The sequence below is a fragment of the Branchiostoma belcheri genome, unplaced genomic scaffold (assembly GCF_001625305.1).
Source record: "Branchiostoma belcheri isolate BF01 breed outbred unplaced genomic scaffold, Haploidv18h27 scaffold4, whole genome shotgun sequence".
Classification (NCBI taxonomy): Eukaryota; Metazoa; Chordata; class Leptocardii; order Amphioxiformes; family Branchiostomatidae; genus Branchiostoma; species Branchiostoma belcheri.
In genome coordinates, this window is record NW_017804020.1 from 496,712 (window position 1) to 514,049 (window position 17,338).

The window sequence follows — 17,338 nt, forward strand, 5'->3', positions numbered from 1 at the left end:
CATTATGAAAGAATCAATATTTTTACACGCCAATGTTTGTCCATCAAAGATGACAGGTTAGGCAAAATTTCTGTCTGTCAATAGCAGTGAAATTCCATCAAATGACAGGGAGATGGAGACTGGCTACTGGGTTGCATCCTTAGAGAGGTTACACACAATTTTTAGGCAATGTGCTTTGAGCTTATCCTATGTCCTAATCGTTACACCTCACGCTGCTTTACCGTTTCTTGAAAGACGACCGACGTCTCCAGACCGGGTAGGATGTCGATAAGGAGTCGGCAGGCCGCGGTGACAAGTTCAATGTTATCTCTCTCCTGCGTGAGGATGTAGTTATTCACCAGTGTGTTCATGAAGTCATTGTCTTTAAACAGAGTCTTCAGAACAAGCCCAAAACCACTGTCTGGATCTGCTCGCCCTGGAAAGAGAGAAGAAATGAAGATTTACTAGTTCAGTTGATCAGCTCAAAAAATTTATGTCCCTTGCCAGGGGGTCCATACAAAAAAGGCCAGGGTCGGCAGTTTTTTCTAGGGTCAGTCGGGAAACAGGTAACACAGCATTTTTTCCTAGGCCTGACATAACAAATACAAAAATTGTACATTGGAGCTTTTGTGTTATTGTGTACTTTGGAGCTTCTGCATGCTTTTAGTTTCTCTCCTCATCTAGGCATAATTTGTCAAAGATATCTACATCATCTGGGCAAACATGTATCCAGTCAGCTGTAGATATCTCAGGTTGTTGTAGCACACTATTACCAACTGTCGTGCACAGGGATAGCACTACAGCCTTCTCAAGATGTGCATGGACCCAGCAAAGTATATGTGTTGGCAGAACGTACTGCACCAGCGCTAAACCTGGATTTTTACAGCTTTTGTTGGAAGTTGGATAAGTACCAGTAGTGTTGTATCAGAACTTTGCCTGTTGCAGACCACATCTTTTCCCAGTTCTGACACAATATTTGAAAGCTATAGATAAATGTTATCCTTAAATACACAAATACGACCTTAAACAAGATGTTCTATCGAAGTGCTAAGCACAATACATTACGGGTTTCACCCAATCCACACCTGGATGTCTGTCGTCAAATGGATCTGGGTCCTGCCCAAGATACTCTTCTGTCTCCCTCTCCACAATTTCTGCCAAACTGAAGGGAAAAAAGCAGAACATTTTTTTTAAATATGCCCATACCCTCTCAATTTTCCTGCTCATAGTCATATCAAGAGTATTAACCTTCTCCCTGCTGCCTAACCCCATAACCAATACAAATTTGGTGCCAAATGGCTACCTTAGCAGACTACAGGTTAACGCCTACCATTACGCCACATGACATCACATAGTTGGGGGCCGCATGCCCTTTTCCGTACAGCGTAGACGGGCCACTCTAATTCAACGTAGAGCGTAATTGGCGCATTTTGCTTAGAGCGTATCAGCCGTTTTAATTCCACATAATGTGTTGTAGCCACTTGGAATTTATCGTAAAGCATAATCGAGAGATTTCCGAATTCAGCATAGAGCGTTGTCGGGACCCCCATGCTGACCCCCATAGTTTAAAGGGAGGAAACCAGTATTTACCTGTTAATAGTGGGCAGGGGGTCCACTGCGCTGCCCATGTCCCTCTCCCACTGCTGGAGGATAGTCACCACTGCCTCCACTGATGGGGACGTGTTGCGGGACCCCATCTTGTGATGATGCAAACTTCTGTTGGAAACAACAGGCAAACACAAACAAACGTTAGTGCTCAGCATGATCTGACATAGCCTGGGCACGGTCCTTTTTGTATTTTCAGAAGCAAGTATGGAAGCCCTGGTATAGGATGGCACCCAAGCTACAGGTAGATCTGACAAGTTCTCCTGCACTTTTTCAAGCAACCAAGGAGAAATTTGGACATCTAAGAGTTTTCAATGTTTTGTAAACCCTTTGTAAGGTAAACCTATTACAGAGTTGCCTCTTGGATATCAGTAATATCATATAGTTAAGGCATAAATTACTAGGCAACATCATCACACTGTAGTTACTAGCCTCTACCAGGCTTCAGAAGTGGCTGAAAAGTGTAGAAATTGGCCAAATAGACAATGACAAGCCAGGAGTGTTGGGTTGACGTTAGGAGTACAGATTGCCACTTCTGAAGCCTGATAGAGGCTAACAAGTTACCCCTGTACGATGAGGATGTACCTTGACCAGCCTAAATCCGCCATAGCGATCCAAATGTCAATGCAACAATGTAGAATGTCACAATGATCAGTTTATTTCCATGACATGTTAAATATATTATATGACAATGCAACACATAATATCCACTTAATGTACACTACAACACATTGACAATTGTTATATCATATAGAGATGATATCATCTTTATCACAATGAAATTGACAACAACCTCTATAGCTACACTATTCTAACTAATGTTAATGTGATAGGGATTATGCATTCTGCATGGTCCATTAGGCCAAGCTCCATTATAACAATTAAATAGGCCAATTTTTAAACCCCACTCAGACCATTATTGAGTCATCCCTAGGCTGACATTGTGATGTTATTATACTCATCTAAGGCTTCAGCTTTAGAGGTCAGAGGTCAACACAGGTAAGTGGCCTAGTAACCTAATTATTTTATTACCCCCTAAGTAATATAATACATTGATTTCTAGAAACAATGTACTGGAGTTAGTGTTTTATGTTTTGTTTTAATGATCAGGTCTATCATTCAACATATTACAATATCATTTTTAACAATGTAAATTGGTCCATCAGTGCTGGATCATGTTCGGATTTGTCTCTTCAACTCATTGCGCAATAAAATTATGACTATAATAACCAAGAATAGTCCACATCGTATTTCAAATCCACTGTTTAGTTGGCAAAATTTACCAAAATGTGGGGAAAACTCAGGTATAGATGATAACAGTTCCCTGTATCTATCCACAGCAATGTGCATTATGGAGAAAAAATATGTTTACATCACTTTGGTGTAACTACACCATATTCGTTTCTTTGTCAGCTATGATGCTTAAAAACAGAAAAAGACTGAGTATTTTGCCCTTATATGCTTGTACATCAATCAGGAGCAAAACTTCTGTCGTTTTGTTGTTCTGTAACTTGTTTCTCAATATTGTTGTTCAGCCACCCATTCATTCCCTACAGACGCACAGGACTTTCCAGCTGAGAACCAAAACTCTTGACAAAACTTCGCAAATTTTCGAGCCCCATAAACCCCCGAAAATGGCCCTGATCGTTCACAAAATCCCTCCTGTGGGCTTCTCTTACTTTCTTCTGGAGGCTTAAGACTATAAGCGACCAGATAGCGTGTGTAAAATAAGGCTATAAGGTTGTTAGAAGTGGTAAAAAGATGTATAAACGTACCAAACTTTGTAGCAGGCTCAGTTCTGCAGCGTGCTTCCAAATCTCGCAACAAATGTCGAACCTGGCGAGATCTCGCAAATCGCGAGACTTCGCTCCGTTTCCCATCCCCAGGATGCATTGCGAAAAGAGGGGTCTAAACCTCATTTGCTAGGACAGGAAGGCATCGGAATGATCCTGGTGACGTTAAACAGCTTGCTTTTCACTGTGTTTTGAGGTGTTGGGGCATTTTATGCTCAACATTAATTAAATGGGTCGAATCTGACAACAAATAGAGAATGAATTTAGTTTTAACATGGAACATGTGGTTTGTAACGTTACAGCATCAGTATAGCGTTATCACTATGACGTCAACAAACCACATTCATTCCAAAAATTTCATTTTCTAATTGTTATCAGATTCAACAGGATCATTCGATGCCTTCCTGGTCCAATCCAAATGAGGTTTAGACCCCTGTTTTCGCAATGCATTCTGGGAATGGGAAACTCGTGAATGCGGGAAACAAGATGGCGGACGAATCAGACGATTTTTATTGATGATCGCACAATCGGAGATATTAATGACGATTATGAATAGAATATCCAAGTAATGAACTTCAATTGGCTGCGTAACAATTATCTAGTACTCGGGGTGTTGTTTCTGACGGAAGTGACTTCAGAACTAGGGGAAAAGGGTGAGTTTGAGCGCTTTTTTGACGCGGTTCAAGTTACGTGTTTGACAACAACAGTCACGGGATGTTGTCATCCGTTCGGTTTCCTTTGATGAAATGATTTTCCGTAGATTTTTCAAAAATCTGCACTACATGTTTTCTCTTCTTGTTGTCCGTGTGCTGATATGTTAACAGAGTTAAACCTACATGAAAAAAATTATACAAAACCAAGGAGTTCCTCTTATGAAATTATAAGATTCATATTATATATATTAATATGATATAATTTTACGTGTAAACAGAAAGACACTTCCGGGCCGGGGATCGAACCCACGCTCATAACCCCGACGCTCTAACCATTCGGCTAAAAGGTCTAAACCCATCAGACGGATCAGTTGGTAGTGCCTAACTTTTCATGGACGAGACATATCATCATGACACATTTTGATGTTCCTCAAGTGTCAGTAGCCAGGAAACGTTTGATAATTTGCAGGCGATAATTTGTAACTGATCTGTTTGTCTAAATTTGCCTATTCCAAGACTTGCACTAACAAGATCTGACAGGATTTAATTTCAGTTATCAACATCAGCATATATCATGACATTGTTAGTCCAGGTCACAACCTTTTAGGTTTTTAAAGATAATTTATTGGAAAAGCCTGTCCTAGTGACTGACTTGGCTGCCATATACATGTAGCTTACTTGTGAAATATGTGCCAAGAATGTGGTGGAGAATGTCACACATCTTAAAGAAGCCTCAAGTTATAACCTTGAGGATTCTATTTCTTGAACACTGTTGCTACATCATGTGCTCCTACATTACCAAGAAGGTCTCTTAAAATAGTTTAAACCTTCTTGATGTTACGTACCTCCAGATGTTTTTATGTAGTCATGAGAGAAGTGAAATGTACCTGACCTGCCTTCAGCATTATTCGTATCTATTCTAAAAGGATGGCTTGCATTTTCTGCAGGGAATCTTTCTTCCAACATTAGTGGACATTACCAGCACCTGCCGGCAGTCACAACTGGAAAAGAAGACAAGAGCATCAAGGATTCTACTTTGTGGGAAACAAGGAACATCACAGAGAATGTAGTGGACACAGGAACATTTTACACCGATGAGAGCCGACTCCAGCCAAAACTCTACTCTCCTGAGAAGCTGGCCTTTAGATCTACCTACTCAACAATAATCCTATCAACTACTACTAGTACTACTCCAGTCAGAGATTCAGCAGTTTTCTTACAGGCACTCCACTCAACCGCATTCCATCTTTCTACGCCAGTTCCAGTTTTCGGAAGGCACAAAGGACTCGAACCAAGCCAAGGAAACTTTTTTACTACTCTTGCCTCTACAGAAATATCGCAAACAAAGTTGATCACGAGTGTTGCCAAAAGTACTGTGGATCTACCCAACATCATTTCAGACTTCTCTTCTGTTGATGCCAACAAGACTGTTAGCAGTTTAGCCGTTTTTGCAGAGAGTCCTCTGAAAACTGTTTTTACATCGTCGTCAAAGTCTACAGTGGAACTAAGACCATCTCCAACTTGGAGTCAGATTGTTTTGCCAATTTCAAGCCCAAAACAAACCCTTAACCCAACAGATATACCTGTGCCAGGAGGCAGAATGTTAACGTCGACTGCCATGACTTCGAGCATTACAGAAATGATGAACAGTACTCACCCCACCCCGGTGCCTCCCGCCCAGTCAGCGTTCACCCCTACCCCTGGACTCACCCACCCGCCGGCTGCCTTACACCCCTCCACATCCACACACAGACTCCACAGCATCTCCAGCCTTCTTATATCACCTTCCTCCATACCTGCTGCTGATGGGACGTTACAGAACTTTACGGAACCGACATATCTACCACCACAACCTGGAGAGCACCACAGTACAGCACATATTGTGCTGGTTTGGGTGTTTGCACCACTAGGGACTCTCCTGACAGTATTATTCCTTGTTGCACTAGTAAGTACAAGGTGACCTTTTGTACATGGATAACATTTTTAGTATATAGCATTATCCTTGTCTACATTAAACAATTATGTTGGAATAGTATACTCTTTGTAACAATTCGTACAGTCCATGATCTATGTCAAAGTACCTCCTTAAAATTATCTAAAATTTAAGGTTCTTAGCCTTCTATTCTGTAAAGTAATTGCTTAGTGTAGATTGATTAAATGTACTCTCACCTCACGCTCTTGGGACTCAGAGTGAAAGAGTGTTTTGGTCTTATGAGACAAATTGACCATATTTGAATCATGCCACTTATATACATGTACATACATATCCGTATAATGCATCCCTCAGATTTATGATACATTTTGTAGAAGGTGATGATTTGATGACTTGTACTTTTCTGTTTTTCCTTCAGGGTTTCTACATCAGAAAGAGGAGAAGGTATGTTGACATTGAATTTCAGGGCAAACACATACACAATCTAATTTCTGATTTTTATGTTTAGCGTAGGAAAACATATTGTTTTGCTATGTTTCCTCTTAATTCTTCTTCTTCCACAAACCAAAAAGGTCAATGACCTGAACCAGACTGTCTGTTACCATGGTAACTAGTGTTAGGTTACATGTTGCAATTTTCTAGCAGGAGGGATTTAGACTCCTGTCACCATATACATGTATATGAATGTGTTTGAGTAAGAATTAAGAGAGCAGATCATATGTCAAGGTAAACATTATGCATTTGCTTTGCAAATGTTACCTTTCCTCTAGTATTTTCATGGTACTTTTATGGTACTTTTATGTACATAGTTCTAAAACCTAGAGTCTCATACATTTCTTACGTTACAGACTGGAAAAGCTGCGTCACCAGCTGATGCCTCTCTACAACTTTGACCCGTCTGAGGAGGGGGATGACTGGGAATCTGAGCTGCTAAATGAAGTCAAGGACACTTCCAGTCTTGTTTCAGACCGTGGAAAGGTATGGTGGTTTTGAAATGTCATCATTATGTTTGTCTTTCCAGAAGGAAAACAAATTATTTTTGTTCCGCAAGTTCTTCTTCTTCTCCAAATAGACAGGGTCAATGACCTGGACCAGACATCTGTCACCATGGTAACTGGTGCTGTAGCAGACACAAAGTGGTGTTGGATTACATGATGTAGCAAGACAGAATTTGAGGGGCTGGTCACCATATACATATATGTGAATATGTTTGATTAAGAATAAACAGAGCAGCAGTTTGTAACTAAGCCTACACCATGAAAAGGTAAACATCATGTACAAAGTATTTGCTATGAAATAGGAACCTCACTAAAGGAAACTTAACAAAGTCGATCCTTTGTTCTTAAGACATTGATTTTCTCAAAAGCACTAGTAGTAGTAGTAGTATAATCATAATAATGTGGTCATTTAAATTATCACAGTACATGTAGATGCTTGTATTTTTCTGTAATGCTTAAATGTTTTCCCGTCTTTTCCTCAGTCACAGAAGCTACACTCTCCACCCAACCCAAAATTAAGCTTCAGCTCAGAGTCCACAGAGTTGATGTGACGGTGTGTACCTGTGGGGACCACACTTTCCAAGCTTTGTCTTCAGCTATATTCCAGTTTTTGTTCCTGATTAGATGTACATATAAGCGTTACGGAGCTGATTATGCATTGTTGACAGTGCTGTTTGTTGTTTACTAAGATGCTATACCAACATTTGGTTTGGTAAGATCATGTCACGTAAATTATGATTTTGCTTGCAGGGCTTTTGGTCAGTAAAACAGCTTTATCTGATGCCATACTTGACAGCTAGATCACAGATATAGTCCGGATCCTCCTGAATTTTATGGAACTAGATAGTGCTTTGGCAGAACATACTGCCCCTGTGGGAAACCTGTTACGTATAGTGCATAGCACTTTGGTATAAAATCCCATCTGTATTCACATATTTAAGGATCACATCCAGTCGATAGTTTTAAAGTGTTTTGTCAGAAAAGATACCGTCTGCTATGGGAAAAATTCTGACGTACCATTGACCAAACATCCAGTGAAAACTGCTGACGTGCCACACAACATAAAATTAACGAATTGATCTAAACTGCTGGCAGGCTGGTATACTATAGTACTATAGCGTTGTGTTTCTTACTGTGCGGGTAGTTATATAACTTGTAATGTTTAACTGACGTAAAGAAAATCATGAAGCATTTTGTTTGCATTCAATTGATAGTGGTACCATTTATGGATAAATGTTGTAAGATAGTCATTGTGTTACCGAGTGTACTTCCAATCATGAAAGAAAAGGCAGGCCCATTAACAAACTTCACTATTTGAGCAAATGCCCATCCTTTTGTATCTTTGAAAAGTCTTACCTTAGTGTTGAAACAAAACTGTTACTATTATTCTAAAAAATTATTGGGAAAACTATATTGGTCAGTTGATTTTTTTCTCAATTACTTGTGTGGAAAGGCAGACCATTCTGTTTTAGCAGAAAGTTTAGATATGATTCCAGTTTTAGAATAGCATTCCATTTACCTGATGTAGGCATGGTACCTCAAGGAATTGTACTCTTCCCTCGATAAGTCTTCAATGTGTAAAAGTGCTTCCCTTTTTTTATATATCAACATGTTACACCAACTCTTGCCAAAATATAGCAACATTCTGGTCAGTAAACTCTGTGCCTAAAACCTTGTGTGTGTATATACAGTAATAATAGCAATGTGCAGTTCCTGTCTATATATTTTGTCAGTATGATGATCATGGACAAAGAATTGTGGTTTAAATGATCATTGTGAAGTGCTGCAGTGACTATTGATGTGTGTACATGTATAAAAAGGAAAATTGTCACAATGATGTTGGTCTTAAACCTAGTGTGCCTGAAGAGAGAGATTATGTGTTGTATGTATGTATTTATGGTAGTAGTTGTGGACTTGGTAAACTGCCTTGTATTTTCTTTTGAACAAGCCCTTAGAACATCTGAGGTTATACTTTTCCATAGACAATGTGGACATAACATTATGTTTTGTTTCTGCAAAGGCAACACCAAGAAGTTAGGATATGTGTTTTAGATTATATATCTTATTATGCTTGGTCTCCAGTTGAAACCATCTGTAATGTAATGACAATGTTGGTAGCAAACCCTCATGAGGATACAGCAGTGTGTTTCCTAGCCTGACTAAATCTGCACTCCTAGCGGCCGGCTTGGTATTACACCAGCCGCCCCCCTGTGTGTAATACTGGGCCGGCCGCTAGGAGTGCAGATTTAGTCAGGCTATGTGTTTCATTGGTTTTCTGACATTTTGAGGACATGATTGATACAAAAACAACATTCTAGTAAAAGAAAATTGTACCTACAAGCATTATGAAGCAGCTAGGTTCATATTGTAAACATATACATGTACAGTATGTACATGTACTAAGTCAACACAACATACAGTTTAACTTCAACGTATTGAAAAACTCAGTGAAAACACGGATGTGGTTTGTTAGTTAGTTTGTGTGTGTGTTTTGTGTATCTTTGCAAACCAGATTACAGAAAAAAACAGTGAAAAGTTAAACTGTACATTTGCTGCTTTTCCAGGAAAAAATGTGTTGCTGTAGTTAAGTGAGAATTTAAGTGTTTTAAGTTGAATTGAGAAAAAGATTTATATAGTAATAGAGAGATATATGCATATTTAAATGTGTTTTGAATACATGTATATGTATAAAATTTTGTCATTGATATAGTGTATTAAAACAGTCAACTGGCTTTTTAAGAGTATGTGTATGGTACATTTGCACAGCATCTGCACCTTACTTCCTCATATTCAAAAGTTTACATCACACTATTGCCCTGAAGTTTGCCTGCTAGACAATAGGGGGCGCTTCTAGAAGTGCAGCTTTGGGATAAAATGGTGGACAACAAAAGCAAGGCAGACATTATTGAAACAATCAACTTGTAGAATCAAGTGTATTTGATCATTTGTAACAAACATACCTGTCATGTATTAATTTAAAAATGGCAAAGTCTTATCACAAATGAACTAACTGGAAATTGAAGGAAAACAAAGAAAAATCTTAAAATTTCAAGGTCTGCTGCTGGCAATATCAAGGTAGAATGTAGGAATAATTTAGAGCCCATATGTTCCTCCCATGTACATGATTAGTGGCTGTATGAGTGACCTTTCCTCGTGTGCTTAAACCCAATACAGTGTACTAGTATACAGGGGAGGAGGGTTATGTTTTCTGGCAAGTACACATTTTCTGGGTCAGGAGATGACAAAGTGGGTCATCCCCTGAACAACTCTAATCTGGCAGGGCCTATTATAACTGTACTAATCAAAAGGTTTTATGTATGGAAGGGTCAGATGCTTCGGAAGCCTGCCTCATTACTACATGTAAATATGGCGTACGTCAGGCAAAAATGGAAGTGTTTCATTTAATTAGAAATGTTTCCTCAGTACATATGTATACATGTAGCAGGATCATCTGTTGTTTCGAATCCTGAATCTTTAAGCGGTATTGAAAGATTTTTGTATCCCATGGTCGAATACGAGAATATTCAAAAGAATATTCCAAAGTAGTCGCTACCAAAGCCTAATATATAATAGACGAACAACTTACCACTGAGTACTTCCTGCCCGAATTGTTGGTGCGCCTAAATTTAACATTAAGTTGAATACCCCTCATAATTGCGCACTAAAATAGCAATATAATAGCATCTGATTACCATGATAGTAATGCAAAGGACGTTATCTGGAGATATGAATATGTTTGGGGAGAGACAGTCACCCCACACACGTTTATAAAGAACCCACCACACCTTTTGGAACAGAGTAGGGGCATGCCCTGGTGTGCGATGCGAACCTACGTCTCGTATTAGCCACATGGTGATGTACATCATCACCCTACAGAGACCTTGCAACCCCGTCTATTCTTGTATCAGCGAACTGAAATGAGTATAGACGGATCAGTTAAACCCGCTATAGTCAACCAACTGCCACTTTGTTAGGCTGCACACCGACTTAATTTTATGGATGACATCCACGCACGCATTGATTTTCGCCTGTTCTCAACAAAAAAAAAAGATCACGTTCACCGAAGCTCTGTTCTGGCTCTAGGCCTGGATAGTCCATGGTAGTTAGTGACAATACGAAGCCAGGCACCCAGGCTTCTGAAGCTCCACGACTCAAGAACTCTTGTTGTATAACACATCGCTAAGTATTGCCGCAAATTCCCAATACCAGCTTTGTATTCCTGTGGTTCAGTAGCATTTTTATTCTTGGTCTTCGGAGGATGTCATCCATCGGTGGCCTTAGTCTACAACACAGGTATTATGAGCCAGAGACTTTTCCTTCTGCAGCCTCAGTATATCAGAGACAAGTATTTCTCCTCCAGACATATTTGGGAGGGAATACTGTATGTGATGCTCATTGCTCAGCTGGGACCTGACCTAATCATTGCTCATCCTGAGGCCCATTGTGTGTATTAAAAAAATTGATGCTGTGCTGGCCTACATAGCCACAACAGAAATGACTAACACTAGTAACACTTCAAGCTTCAATCTTTTAACCCTGCCAGTGTCAAGACCAATTATTTCATTGGGGCTATGTCATTTCAATAGTTTGGGCAATTGAATGGTCCTTACCTGAATTTTTTCACTCAATGTACAACAAACAGTGACAGTTAAGATATAGAATATTTATTTAAGATATAGAAGGAGATAGAAAATCCCAGAAAACACTCAAATGACATCATGATGTTGTACATAAAATTGAATACAAAACAATCAGGTAAGTACACATTTCAAAAGATATTTTTAAAAGGGTCACAGCCATTGGAAGCTACATCATGTATGTACATACCTGCTGTAGTAAAATTACAACATGTTTTTGCCTGAGCCAAGTCTAGAAAATTCCCTGAAGAATGGATCGTAAAATTGACACAACATTTTGTTTCTTAGAATTATATTCGTTGCCCATGCATCTCTAAGAATGTTGATTTTTTTTTTTCACTATGTTATGCACATACGTGATTTAACCTCTGCTCATGCAATCATTATTGTCTCATCTGTTGGGCACGATTTTGCAGTTAGAATGGTTGATTAAAGGGAATAATTCAACCCATCGGTTTAATTGTTTCAGGCCAAAGGACAGAAGGGATCTGATGCGCCTGGCTGGCTGTGTCTCCCGTGATTACTAATTACTAATTATGCCACACCAATTTAATTTGTTGGTTCTCAGATTTTTTCAGAAAAAATATGAAGAGACAGGGCGAAAAAAATGAAAATAGAAACAGGTCTAGGTATCCTATTATAGCCCCAAATACTATCATAGCAGCCATGAAGTCAACACAAAAGGCAGGGTTCATATTTAAACAATCAATTTTGAACAAATCACTGCATTGGTATATAGAAAAACTGTAACAACTAGGAAGAAAAGGAGAAAAATATGAGCATATTTGAGTTGACTCAGAACCAGAAAAAAATGAATCCTAGAACCAACAAATTAAATTGGTGTGGCCTTACAAGAGAAAATCCCTGGAACGAGCCGTCAGACCTTCATCTTAATGAAATCAACACAGAATTTCTAGAGTATTTCGACCTCCATTTTTCCGGGAAAGGCAGCCTAATTTCCGGGAATGGGATTCTGCAACCTGCTGGGTTCCCAGCTGAATAGATTTAGCTACTCTACTAATGAGAGGAAAGGTCCAGGTAAAATTGCCCTGCTTCAGATAAAATTACATGTGCCCACTGTGACTTTGAATATACCGTATTCTGTAGATGATTTTTTCCTATATTCTTAGTGTTCCATTTTTTTATGGGTCAATACAATGTAGTTTGTAAATATTTGTTTCTTAAACATTTGTTTTTCCCCCTTCTTTTTCTGTTTTCCGACTGCAATCAATAGAATCTTTAATACAACAATCTGTTTTGACAGCTAAGATCAAACATCACTCATCAAAAGTGACAGATGCAGAAAGCACCTTCTGAATATACAGTTTAATGCATTCACTGTTGTCGTCCATTAACGTTGATGCCCAAAACCCCTGTTGCACGTCCAACGAGCTTTGGCTGTGTAATTGTTGATTGCCACAAGGTCGCTCGATCTTGAAATAATCACAGAGAGTCGAGTGTATGTTTGCCTGCGAACATCAGCCAGTGATCCCTAAAAATTGTGCAAAGATAGAGAGAGCGTCTGGTGTATTGCTGCCGAAAATGTCATTTCTACAGCTCGCAGAATCGTCGGCCAATCGCTTTTTGTGTGACGGATATTAGGAACAAAAGCGGTCAATCTATGGATGATCTTGATCCAAAACTGCTACTTTTATTTTTAGACCAGAAAGGCTTCTCAATAAACACTGTCTAGCTTTTCGTGATAATTTAATATGCTTAATATTAATCAGGTGCGCTTCACTTTGCACTTGAGACAGGAAAGGGCCATATTTTTGGTAAGACGACTTCCCAACTCTGGGAACAAAGAACTGTTACTTCACAATACTTCATGTTGTGACTATGAGACATTGTTGCACCTTGGAAAGTATTTGCTTTTGCCAAGAATAGAGTAACCAGATATACCATTTCAGTGAAGGTAGCAAATTCTAAAAATAGATAACAAAAATATTACTCTCTCTGGTAACACTGCCCCATATTTTTCCCTTTAGGCCACACCGACTTACTTTTATGGATGACATCCTCTGAAGACCCCCAAACTAGTGCGTGCGGGCGTATCAAAAGATTCTGGCCAAAAATAGAAATGCTACTAAACCACAGGAATACTGGTAGTGTGAATTCACGGCAGTACATGGCAACGTATACGACAAGCAGGCGCATGCTGGCTTTTTGCAGAATTTATGAGTCGGCACTGTACGTATGTACTGAGTTGTGAAGCTTCGGCAGCCTGGGTGCTGTCCTCCATTACCACTGGCTCTGTATTGTCTAACATGGACTACCCAGGCCTAAAGAGCCAGGCCAGAGCCTCTGAGGACATTATCTTTTTTTTTTTTTTTTTTGAGAACAGGCGAAAAGCATTACACACGCAGATACCATCCATAAAATTAAGTCGGTGTGGCCTTTTTGCATAGACTTTCTCACTTCAGGTTCAAAACATCTTCCAATTAGCTTCCAACAAATGGGATGTTGGATGAGGCAACTGCACACCTATGATCATCTCTGTAATTGCTGACTCATATTCTCCACAACGAAATGCAGGAAATCTCAAGTCCATTCTTAATCTATTCACCACCATAACACATCTATCCATGAACAAAGATCCCGTCTGAAGATGTCTGGCTTTATCAAAAGCTGATTTTGTTTTTACCTTATTTAATGGAAGGAGCGATGTCATTTTTTACAACGAGGCCCTCAACTCAGTTGTTTGTTTACAACTTGATCCAGTCATTATCTGTATGTTATGCTGGGCACGAGCTTAAAAAAGAAAATTGTTTTCTAAAAAAGGAAACCAACAAATTTTCAATGAGAAACAAAGTTTGTTTGCAAACTGGTTTGAGTTATAGATTGGTGAGGAGCTACGGTTGAAGAAATCAAACTTAGGCAATAAGGAGAGCTATAAAAAGACAATGTATAAACAACTTTATTGTAATTTGTAGAAAGTACACAAAAGTCCAGCATTCTAAAGCAGTCTCTTGTTCATGTATATCATCACATCGACGCAACTATTCCACAGACCATTTCACACACAGAACACACACAGAAATAGGCCTGTCCTTGGTGCTGAACACCATCCACGCAGAAACAGGCCTGTCCTTGGTGCTGAACACCTTCCACACACAAACACTCCTGCTCCTGAACACCATCCACATACAATCACATCTATCCCTGGTGCTGAACACCATCCACATACAAACACTACTGTCCCTGGTGCTGAACACCATCCACACAAACACACCTGTCCTTGGTGCTGAACACCATCTACACACAGGCAAACACACCTGTCCTTGGTGCTGAACATGATGACAGTATCAAATTGGCACGGCACTACCCACTTGAATTGTCCCCTTAAACAGACTGAGAATTTTGAAAGGTGTCATCCAAAATGGCTTGTTTTCTCAACCATTATGTTCCTGCCTTGAGCCTCTATTACATGTTCATCATGTCTACGTTGTGTATTAACGATGTATCGTTCTGAATTCAATGTCTCTATTATTGAACATCTTGTATATATGCATGCCTTCATTTGTTGCAACCTGTTCAGTCATGTAAGATAGTCTGCACATGCATTTGATTGCACATAGTATGTAGTACTTGTATGTATGACTATGGACACACAGAGATCAGCAAAAACCTCACCAATCACACTGGATCAGGTGTTTCTTATTCCAGCCATGTTGAATACAAAATGTAATTCCTGTGCCTTTACATTTGTGAGATGGGCTGGGACACATTTACTGAACCAATCTGTCAAATACTCTTTTGTAATAAGGCAATATGTTCTAAGTAAGTGCATGCACAATCACGTGCACACACGTACACACACGTACACACACACACACAAACACCTGTCCTTGGTGCTGAACACTCTCCAAACACACAGACGCACCCCCTCCCCCCACCACTACACACACACACACACGTTAGCATGCCTGTCCTTGGTGCTGAACACTCTCCACACACACATGGACGCACCACACAAACACACACACTCTCTCTCTCTCTTTCTCGCTCTCCCTCACACACATACTACTGCAAATTAGGTTTCATAAAAGTGCACAGCTATTTTGAGAATTGTATTACTACCAAAACGATATTCACAAATACAGAGAAATGCTAGACATACGTCTGATGATGAAGTCTACATGTCATACCCATCATATTTCACACCGCAGATTTGAGATCTTGTTAACGAGACATTGAAAAATATACTGGAATAAGACAACACAGCTTATCAGATTGTTTCATAGCTCACTGTTAGATGTTTTCATATTCTGCAATGCTGTTATGCTCAAAAAGAAAGTTTCCCTAAATCCCATACAAGGTCCACAGAGGCCATAATATTTGGGGCACCAGCCACAGAGATATGTCTTTCCTCTGATCTAGAAAACAGTATCTGCACAGAGTGCAAAATAGAATAGTTAAAGGCTGCATAAAATCCTTTTCTGCAACCTACTCTTTTGGTTTCTAAATCCAAGGCAGTTAGCAACTTGTGAGGTGTACCACGCTCCATACTATACCTTTGTGTTGTTTTTTCTTAGAAGTTTATTTATTTATGTAAGTCTCTTGGTTCTCTGATTTTTTTGGTGGTGTGAGGTGATATGACAAAAAAATTTGGTGAGCAACGTCAGAAGAATTTTGAGTAACCTAAATTTGGACAGTTAGGTACATGGTGTTCGTAATGAAGTCTATTTCACACCCTATGTATTATAGTACATAATGTATTCTTACAACACATTGTCACTGGAAAAAGACTCAAGCACCATGAGACTCATCACAAAGATGCATGAAAATATTTTCCTATCTGCTTTCCCTATCCTATTACCTCTTTGTTTGTCTAATACCTGCATATCAGTGCGCATCAGTATGAATTTATCTATCTGAAAAACAGCACATTACAAACCTCAGAGGTAGCCATCATTCTATTAACATCTTGAGGTACAAACTGTCTGATTGGTTAAAAAATATATTCTTTCTCCACCTTGACCAATCATATTATCTCCTTCAGTAGTCATTGACGTATGGCATCATATTGCAATCAATTGTCAGTATATGAAGATTATACATATATGTCAGAGTTGTCTGTACCAAATATCTACACATAACTTTCAAACTATAGAAATGTCATTTAAAACAAATCATAGAAGGTATAAACATATCAACCTTACTATATGTCTACCATAGTAAAACTAAGAACATTTATATTAACTCAAAACCATGAAATTGTACATAAAATCCATTGTTTTAACTACATAACTGGTAATGGCACAAAGAACACTTGAAATCAGAAGTCAATTTTGTTTTAGTTAGTCTTTAAAACTGAATGGTGCATCTACATGTACAGTAGCCCAAAAGTACAAATAGTACTGGCCAAATCTTATGCACTGTAGTAGTATCTTCACAGGTGTCTGCATGGCTCTTCCACCAATGTAAAATTTTTCAACAGTTTGTTAAAATATTTGCACACTCATGTCTTCCTTGTGGTATCAAAAGTTGTTCACTCTGCCCTTCAACATTAGTAATATTACTGACAACATGGATGTAGTGGTAGTTTGAAAACATTTAATTTTTCTCAACTCTGTATATGTGAGCACTCAAAACTTGTCTCAATGTGTGTAAAAGAAATAGAAACTTGCATTTACCGGTAGTTGAGAAAAAACAGAAAGCCCAACAGGTTAGATGTCCAAAGGTTTTGTCACCCTTGTTGTTTATCACATAAAAAAACTGTTTTTCTGTACCATCCACA

The 17,338-nt window shown here is 39.0% G+C and overlaps 2 protein-coding genes across 2 annotated transcripts in view; one reads left to right on the forward strand and one right to left on the reverse strand.

The window, feature by feature from the left end:
- LOC109477388 (protein VPRBP-like) overlaps positions 1-3,441 on the reverse strand; it is a 40,063-nt gene extending 36,622 nt beyond the window's left edge. Inside the window, exons 1-4 of the mRNA XM_019778635.1 lie at positions 3,360-3,441; positions 1,570-1,695; positions 1,065-1,141; positions 222-415 (exon numbers count right to left, since the gene is read on the reverse strand). Of these exons, the coding sequence (XP_019634194.1) occupies positions 222-415; positions 1,065-1,141; positions 1,570-1,676 (378 nt within the window). The 5' untranslated portion in view covers positions 1,677-1,695; positions 3,360-3,441. The remainder of the gene's footprint in view (positions 1-221; positions 416-1,064; positions 1,142-1,569; positions 1,696-3,359) is intronic.
- Positions 3,442-5,408: 1,967 nt separating this feature from the next.
- LOC109477398 lies at positions 5,409-8,266 on the forward strand. The gene is made up of 4 exons (XM_019778646.1): positions 5,409-5,975; positions 6,382-6,407; positions 6,812-6,941; positions 7,444-8,266. Exons 1-4 carry the CDS (start codon positions 5,631-5,633, stop codon positions 7,510-7,512), a joined length of 570 nt encoding a protein of 189 aa, XP_019634205.1. The 5' UTR covers positions 5,409-5,630; the 3' UTR covers positions 7,513-8,266.
- The last annotated feature ends 9,072 nt before the right edge of the window (positions 8,267-17,338 follow it).